Raw genomic sequence first — 9407 nt, 5'->3', positions numbered from 1 at the left:
GCTCTCTTTTTCTCCAACTCCACCTTTCAGAAAACCTGTGTTCAGAAACTCTAGTCAGATTTCTCACCTCTTATGACATCATACTGATGGAAGCCACGCCCCTCACTAGCGCTACCTGTGATAAGCACACCTCCAGACAGCCCTGAATCTAACTGGCAGTTCAATTCAAACGGCGGTTAGATCCAGTGCCATTAAAAGCAGGCAGGGCTTTTTGCAGGTGGTTGCAGTAGGCCCTTTGTGGACATCAAAGTGAGAGTAAAAGCTGAGAGAATGTTCTGATCTTTTAGTTTCCTATTTTTCACCATTCTTACCAACCTCACTGTCACCCTGAATAATCCATTGTCCAAATCCAGAAGTCCATGATCCATTAGTCACCCTGCTGCTTAAAGAAACCTGTGGGATTATTATGCCTGCAGGGCCCAACACACTTCCAAACTGCAAACACAGAGCAGATTATTTGCTATGTTGAGAAAGTAAACATTCCTTATGGGCATTAAAGCCTTTTTTTCTCATGAGGATTTTATAACAAAAAAAAAATTCAATGCATGGTGGGATGTCCTGAAATATGTAGCATATGCAGGGCTTCAGGCTAGTTGTATTTACATCCTCATCATTGTTCAATTAGTATTCATGTGATTTCAAAAGTAGAATTTTTATAAATTAACATATCTGGTTTCGATGACCATATTAGTAATATTATCTCCGAGTCGTTTTAAAGAAAATAAATTCCCTAATCCCTCGTAGTACCTCTGGACCTGAGCATCAATTCCTTCACGTCACCGAAGGGGAGTGAACTGTGCGCCTGTAGTTCCCCTCCATACCTGTGGGTGGCGGTAAGACTGCAGCTGATTCATAACAACCGCTGAGGAAGCCGGTGAAACACACGTGCAGCACACTGTCAACATGGGAAAGAGAAGGCAGAATAACCAACTTTTCACAACTTTATCGAAAAAACAGAAGAAGCACTTGAAAGAATTTGGAGAGGAGCATCCATTCCATGATGTGTAAGCAGAACAGGACAATGCCTGTCTTAAAAGAATAACGAAGCTACTTTTGTGTTAGCCGACTAGCTAAGTGAACTGCTCGAGTGGGTGGCTCTTGTTAGTTAGTTAGTATGTGTTTAGTTAAAAAAACATTATTGTCGAAGGAGCTAATTGACTAAAATGTTTGCCTACCGGATATTTCCCCCTGTATGTATGCTCGTTGTTGTTAGCCTATCCATTTCCAAAAGTGCTTGTAGCAGAAAGGCTAACAGAATATCTGCTGCATAAAATAGATTTAGTTTATGCTTTTTTTTTTACTTCAATGTCACGTATGGTTGAGGCTTATGACTTCCCCTTCTGTATATTCTTACTAACTTGAAACTTGATCAAAACACAGACACTATCCCTATTGTGAACACATCACATTAATCCAACAAACCTGACAATAAACATTATGATTAGGAAACGGTGTCAGATGGGTCTTTGGGGATTTAGTTCCAGAAGGTCTCCTTCAATACTTTCATGGCTATGCTAAGTATACGCTTCCCTTTAAACTGTTATTTAAAACTAGAACTTACTGCCTCATTCTCAGGCCAGTGAAATGTGTCCAGAAAGCATATCTCTTTGCTTTTACTCAAAACACAACTGGTCGTACAAAAGTTGTTTGCTGTCTAAGCCAATTGCTTAAATTCCTTGTTTTTTCTTCTTCTTTTTTAGTGAAGAACCTGAAAGAACTGAAATACTGCAACTGGTAAGTAGTACACTTAACAAGTCCCAAAGATAGAATTCATACATCTCAAGTTATGCAATATTGATGATTGTAGTAACTGTAGGCTACTGCACAACAGTTCTTTTTTTTTTCTTATGTCATATGGTTGTATGTACATTTAAAAAAATGGCCGACCATTCAGTCATTGATATACCCTAGACAGTTTTGTGACCGTGTCATTTGACCTATTATAAGATCAGAAATTGAAAGGTGTTCCTCTGTTCTCACCTGTGTTGCAGCCAGTGAGCCCAGACCAGTCTGACGCTGAGTCTGATGAGCTGAAGGAGGAAGAGGAGGAGGAGGAGGAACCAGAGCAGAAGACAGCCTTTCAGAAACTGCTTTCGAATCTGGGCAAGTCCACCGGCAACGACCAGAGTGATGAGGATAGCACTGATGAAGAAGAAGAAGATGAAGAAGAGGAGCTTCTTGGTGAAGGTGAGTTCAGAAGGTGTATGTGCCTTGTATGTGTTTTTTTTTTAAATGTATTTTTTTGGCATTTTTATGCTTTATTGATAGTATAGAGACAGAGTTGAAATGGGGCAGAGAGGGGAGTGACATGCAGAGAACGACCGCGAGCTGGAATCGAACCCGGGTCCGCTGCTGGCCGAGGCCCATGGGGGGTACGCGCTACCAACTTAGCTAAGGGCGCCCCCTTGTATGTGTTTTAATGTGGCTATGTTTCTTATGTGATTTTTTTTATTTTTATGATCGTTTAAAAGGGACGGGCATTGGAAATAAGCAGTAGCTATAAATGCTGTGATGCTGTACATCGGAGTTTTGTTGTTCAAATGTCTATCTGGAAGCATCTGTCCCCATCGAATAAACATGAAATCAGTTAATTGCACTGTATAGCCCGGCCTTTCACAGGGAGTCGACTGAATATTATCATGCTTTTGTTTTGTAGGGGACAGTGATGGAATAGCCGATGACGACGATGATGATGATGATGAAGATGAAGATGATGAAGAAGGTGCAGAGGAAGAAGCAGAAGGAGCAGAGGAGGAGCTGACTGAGGCAGGAGAAGGGGAGGAGCTGACTGAGGCAGGAGAAGGGGAGGAGGTGGCAGAGAAAGAGGAGGCAGCGGGCCAAGAGTTTGAAGACAAGGAGCACGAGACCCAGTTCTGTCTGGAGACCAACTTCATAGATGATGAAGGCCAGGAAGACACCGAAAGCCCTCCTGCAGAGGAGAAAGATGGAAAAGGTAAGAAAAGAGTGAAGAAAACTCAGTTCAAATGACAATATTTCTAATAGTTTGGGCAGATCTATCACCCCGTTCAGTAGGATTTGATTGACGCTTGTTAAATATTTTTCTGTGTATGCAGACCTGTTTTTACAGCATTTGGACACAGAACTTTCCGAAGAGGATGTGCAGAAGATAACGTTTGGCAGCAAAGTCAAGGCTCAGATCACGGTATTGTGCTTTACTATACAACATGACAAAATTGACCTGCTTTTCCCATGAGAGTAAACTGTAACTTCCTGTGCTTTACCGTCTTTGCCTGTCCCCAAATTCAGTGGCCAAAAATGGGCACGTTACTCTGTACCAACCCCCTGGAGAAGTTTGGATCCATTGGCCAGCAGAAAGACACAGATCTCCCCGTTTTCCACAAGCTTTTGGAGACGCGCTGGAAGGATCTGAACCAGGCCTCCAACCCCAGTGGGGGGGCTGAGGAGATCAGCCCGACACAGCTAGAACTGCTGGCACTCATGGGCTCCTACAAGGACCTGTACTACCCAGAGACCTGTCCTCTCAACCTGGGCCCTCAGGTCAGCAGTACATACTGCCTCCACGTGCTCAACCACGTACTGAAGGCCAACTCCCAGGTGCTGGCTCACAACGCGGAGCTAAGAGAGCAGAAAAGTCAGTCTAAAGCTGGAGCTGAGCCGAAGGATGAACCCAGAGACCAAGGACTAACCAGGCCCAAGGTAAAGTTCAGGAAACATTATGTTAGGTTTATTAACAAAGCTCCATGTAACTTTTCTAAACATTAAGAATATTTGTCTTATTAAATTAGTCTTATACATTCATCCACCAAAGTGCACATAGTAGTAAATGAAACGCTATTTTCACAATGAATGTGAGTGCAAATTATATATGTTAATGACAGTATGGCCAACAGTTCTCAGGCTGGGTCACACTTTGCATTGCCAATTATGTAGTTACATATAAAATTTAATGTTAAATACATCTGTCACAAAATAATTCAAAGTAATTCGGCAAAAAAGGACTTTCTACATTCCATATACCTGCTGCCTGTTTGTGAGTAAAACCATTCACATTCAACATTTAAGTATAGTCAATCTACTCCAGCAGTTGCATGTCGTTATATGAAATGCTTTGATGATCTGAGAGTAAGTCTCTATCTGCAATGTGTTTGAAAAATCAGTTGCATTTGTTGATGCTCCACCTTCCACAGAGGGAGCCATATTCAGGGTTATTTTTGTTGTCCAGTACATTAATGCTATCATCACTTTTTTTTTTTAAATGCTTGTACTTCGCTTTAAATGTTCATGCACCAAAACATATGTTTTCTGCTCTCCTGCTCTGTTGTAAATACTGTTGTGCTGTATTGTGTGTCAGGTGCTGATTCTGGTTCCGTTCCGCGCCGTGGCCCTGCGTGTGGTGCAGACGCTCATCGGCCTGCTGGAGACCAAAGGCAGGAGGATAGTGGTCAACAACAAGAAGAGGTTCAAGGAGGAGTTTGGAGAGGATGAGGAGGAGGAAGAAAAGCCCTCCAACCAGCAGAGACCAGACGACTACCGCGCCATCTTCTCTGGCAACGTGGACGATCACTTCAGGATAGGTAAGAGGTCAACAAACGCAAGTCAAGACACTTTTGGATCAACCCTCCCCCCAAAGTGTTTCCGTCTAAGGCTTTTGTCCCCGTCCTCTCTCTCCTCCTGACCAGGCATCTCCATCGTGCGGAGCAGCATTCGCCTGTACTCTCCCTTCTACTCCTCAGACATCATCGTAGCGTCCCCCCTGGGCCTGCGCACAGTGCTGGGAACAGAAGGAGAGAGAGACAGAGACTTTGACTTCCTCTCCTCCATCGAGCTGCTGGTGGTGGACCAGGCTGACGTGTTCCTCATGCAGAACTGGGAACACGTTTTGGTAAGAAGACTCATAAATATCACGACACATGGAGACAGGTTGACATCTGTTCAGCTGTGTTTTATTTTTTACTGCTGGGAAGGATGTGGCGCCATCTGCTGTTTAACAACCATAATAGAATTTGATACATCACAATTTTTTTTTAGATAGAGTTGAAATATATCTAATCCATGGTCCACCCCTTTAACAGCATGTGATGAAGCACCTTAACCTGCAGCCATTGGACGCCCATGGAGTGGACTTCTCCAGGGTCAGGATGTGGAACCTGAACAACTGGGCCAGACACTACCGGCAGACGCTGGTGTTCAGCTCCATCCAGGACCCGCAGATCAACAACCTCCTCACCAAGCACTGTGCCAACTACAGAGGACAGGTACTGCACTTTATTCACTTTACAGGTGACCTTACACTAAACATGTTACTAAGAGCTAGAATTGACCTCCATAGATGGATTTATTCCTTAGTGTTTAGAGCTTTAGCCACACAAAGTTGTTGGCACTTTTTAAGATCAAAAGTGAAGTTTTATTTTAACCCAAATGTCTTTATTGCTATCTGACTGTGGAGTTTTCTAAAAAGTCAATTGTCTGTGTGGTTTTTGTCCCAGATTGCCACTAAGAACATGCCAATAACGGGTTCCATCAGCCAGGTGCTGGTTCAGCTGCCCCATGTGTTTCAGATGTTCCCCTCTGAAAGCTTCATGGACCATGATGCTCGGTAAGCTCTTCACAAACCAGACCCTCCCTTTGTACGTGAGGTACACCCTGGGGTGGCACGCAGAATATCTGGAAGCCTCTGAGACAAAAATTCAGTTAACTCTTCACAATAATTGTCTTTCTTTTTGAGGTGTTGCAATATTATTAGCGTATTGCTACTTTCTGCATGTAGGTTTCATTTTAAAAAATATGTCTAAATGAGATACATAATATACACAGCAGCTCATGAGATTTTGACACATGCTTGGTTGTTCCCAACAGACTTTAAAGCTGTTTTTTTTCCCGTTGTTCCCCATCCTGCCTTGTAGGTTTCAGTTCTTTTTAGATAAAGTGCTGCCTCAGTACAGGGACTCGGTTATGTCCCACACTCTGATCTACGTCCCGTCTTATTTCGACTACGTCCGGTTGCGCAACTACATGAAGAAAGAGGAGCTCAATTTCGCCAGCATCTGCGAGTATTCCAGCAAGTCCGAGGTGTCCCGAACCAGGCACTTCTTCCAGAAAGGGGATACACAGTTCCTACTCTTCACCGAACGCTTCCACTTCTACAAGAGGTCAGTGGTTCTTAATACTCATCCGGTAGTAGCCTGGTCCTACCAGACCATCTTACTTCATTTAGCCTGGTCCTACCAGACCATCGTACTTCATTTCATTTGTACAGAAGGTCTGGAATCGCTCAATTGACAAACATAAACTCACTTGAAGGCGGGTGTTAAAGTTTAAAACTATTGGATCTGCCCAGTGCCACTCTCGATCTGCCATCTTGGTTGTGATATGTCATGTGTCGGCTTCTTCCACTGAAACTGGCGCACGTCATTGTTCTTAGCCACTACCCTCTGTTCGCTGATTGGACAGGTAAAAAATCTTCAGTTGAAAACCCATGAATATACCGCGGACCCCGACTGACAACTGAAGGGAAATGAATATTGAGCGGAAGTAGGTAGGCGGGCGGTGCCTGGCTTATCCGGTAGCACTCTGTATTTGTTGGGGGGCTTAGTTAGACAGCAGGGTCAGTCAGCTAGGAACGCTCTCATGTGAAGATAGCAGTAGGGATTGATTTCTCAAACTTGACCTCACCAGGGCACTGTGGTGATGTTGTTTTCTGGGACACCACCACACAAGGGTTTATAGGCAGTTATCTTTATTACCTTTTTTAAGAGTTAACATGTAACCAATTGTGATAACATGAAGGAAACCGATTTGATCCCTTTGACAGAGTTCAACAGTGAGACCTCTGACATCAATAGTGGGTTTGTGATGAAGCAAGAGAATTCCAGCCCCTATTTCCTAGTTTATGTCATGTGTCACAGTAATCATACATTTGTCTCGTGTATTCTTTTTTTTTTAAACAAATGGAAAAACACATCAAGATACATTTTAATATGTTTAAAATTGTGCTTTTGCTAATGGTATGCAGTGTTTCCCCTAGGTTAACTGTCATGTCCATTTCAAATTTCAACTATTTGGCTTAGGACAGGCTGTTTTGAGAACTAGTAGCCTACTTTCAAGCAATTTCCACAGCCTTCTTGTATGTGAAATCAGACACCTCTGGTCCATTTATTGAGATCCACATAAGAAGTCTATCAACAGAGCTAATGTTAGCATCCTCGTCCACACTTCACAAAACGGAGCAGAGGAGAGAGCAGGAAAGCAACGCAGTAGTAGACATGACACTACATGCACCTACACCTGCTTTACATAAATAACTTAAGTTTTTATTTAGTTTTTAATGGTAGGCACTAGGGATGGCCATTTAGAATTTTTTCTTTAACCGGTTAACCACCAGAATTAACGGTTATTAACCGGTTAACCGTTAAGATTTAATGTAGCCTATTTATTTTGAAATACATGAAGCATTATAGTAGGCCTCCCGACCTTTTTTTGTTCCAAGGACCAGCATATTAATTTAAAAACAATTCAAGGACCAGTAGCCAACTTAAATGCCTACATTTTGACACGGCACCTTTGTCTGTTGTGAGAAGAGGTCTAGTATGCGAATGTGAAAAAAAAAAGTGCAATAAGTGACTGAAAAGGGACATTTACACACACACAGGCTTAGGGGATGGGTAGCCCACCATCATTCATTCTTTACCGACAGTTGGCATTCTTACATCCGGTTCAGCAATATCAAAATAAGAGTCCGGATTTCAGAGAAATTAAGAGGATTTTTTTTTTTTAACCGTTTAACCTTTAGTATTAACCGGTTAAAGATCTTCTTAACGGTTAACCAGTTAACCATGGACATCCCTAGTAGGCACTGGTATGATAATAGAACAATCATGACACTTGCTGTTGCTACATCCCTTTTGATTCTGTCTGTGTATCTATAGGTATTCAAAAGTCTTACACGTTTTTAAATTCAGTTTCCTAAAAAAAATCTAATTTACCGAGTCTGTTATCTGTCCGATAACAGACTCGGTAAATAGTTTTTTAATAGTAGATTGTGTGGACCGGAGGCTATGTAATCCTTTTTTTTTGGAGTTAGGCCAGCAGTTAATAAACAGAAAATTACTGATATACTGCAGCAGGCACTAAAACGATAAAGATAAGATAGATCGAATAATAAATGTTTCTTGGCCATATCGTCTTTACTGGTTGTCAATACTCTGGCCTGTGTAAGAGGCATTACATTGCATTTTCTGTGGTATTTAAATAATCTTAAAATGTCTTGCATTCAACTTTAACTGAAATATGACTTCTTCTTTTTTTTAGGTACACCATCAAAGGGATCCAGAACCTGATATTTTACGGGTTGCCCTCCTTCCCTCACTTCTACAGCGAGGTGTGTAACATGCTGGCAGCGGGCAGTCAGGGGGAGGAGGCCAGCTGGACCTGCACCGCCCTCTACTCGCGCTACGATGCCCACAAGTTAGCTGCCATCAGCGGAGCCCAGCGAGCCGGGCAGATGCTGCACTCCAACAAGACTGTTCACCTCTTCATCACAGGGGGGGAAGATAAAGCCTCCTGAGGGAGCTGGACATATTAAAGAAGGACCATGGCGGATATCTACTGTACATTACTACTGTATAATGGATTTTTTAATCTTTGATAGTGGATATCCATTTGACAAGACACATTGCAGGAGTACCTGGTTTAACATCAGAAAATTGTGCCGCTTGAAAATTTTTGAAGATAATGCTTCTCAGTATATTTGGACATTCCCCTGGTAAAAAACATTTGATGGCAGGCAACCAGAGCCATGAAGACACAGGATCGATGTTCTGTTGTGTACATGAAACTGTATGTGATGAGATGTTGTCAACGTACACCATAACTCTCTGGTTCGATGACTGTTTTCAGATTCAGCAGACAATATGAACATTTTTATATTTTGTTTATTTCCCTATATTTGTTAAATACTAAAATGTTCCTCAACTGCATGAAAAAGAATCAATCACTGTTTATGGTTGTTAGAAAAGTGGCATACCCAATATATACTTGAATCCATGGCGTGTTGCCTGTGTTTTCTGGATAAGTATTTCAGGAATTTTAAGATGGAAGGATTAAAAATTATCCTACTAATGCTAATGCTCTGGGAAAACAAATGTTTTTTTATTGAATTCATAAAATACAAAACAAAACAACAGTATATGTGTGTGATGTGAAACATACTGAGCACAAACAAAGATCAACATAAGTTGGTTAACCAGGTCAATAGGGTGAGAGGATCTCACAGATCTGATTTATGAGCCCAGTTTACTCAGGTGTACTGCAGCTCTGATCTGCTTAAACAAAAGAATGGAGGACAACCTACAAAGAAGTTGATGCCACCACTGCTTAACTGTTTTCCCTACATAAATACAAGTTACAAAACCAAATAGGCTCATATA

At 42.0% G+C, this 9407-nt stretch overlaps 1 protein-coding gene across 1 annotated transcript; it reads left to right on the top strand.

Moving 5' to 3' along the window:
- Positions 1-875: 875 nt before the first annotated feature.
- utp25 (UTP25 small subunit processor component) lies at positions 876-9285 on the top strand. Its single transcript, XM_080042962.1, has 12 exons — positions 876-1004; positions 1701-1734; positions 1992-2187; positions 2657-2953; positions 3075-3163; positions 3268-3678; positions 4334-4556; positions 4662-4864; positions 5055-5237; positions 5469-5578; positions 5886-6131; positions 8290-9285. Exons 1-12 carry the CDS (start codon positions 904-906, stop codon positions 8543-8545), a joined length of 2349 nt encoding a protein of 782 aa, XP_079899088.1. The 5' UTR covers positions 876-903; the 3' UTR covers positions 8546-9285.
- Positions 9286-9407: the final 122 nt, after the last annotated feature.

Source organism: Ammodytes marinus (assembly GCF_949987685.1).
Source record: "Ammodytes marinus genome assembly, chromosome: 15".
Taxonomy (NCBI): domain Eukaryota; kingdom Metazoa; phylum Chordata; class Actinopteri; order Uranoscopiformes; family Ammodytidae; genus Ammodytes; species Ammodytes marinus.
Note: the sequence above shows the minus strand (reverse complement) of the source record. Positions and strands in the feature narration are given on the sequence as shown.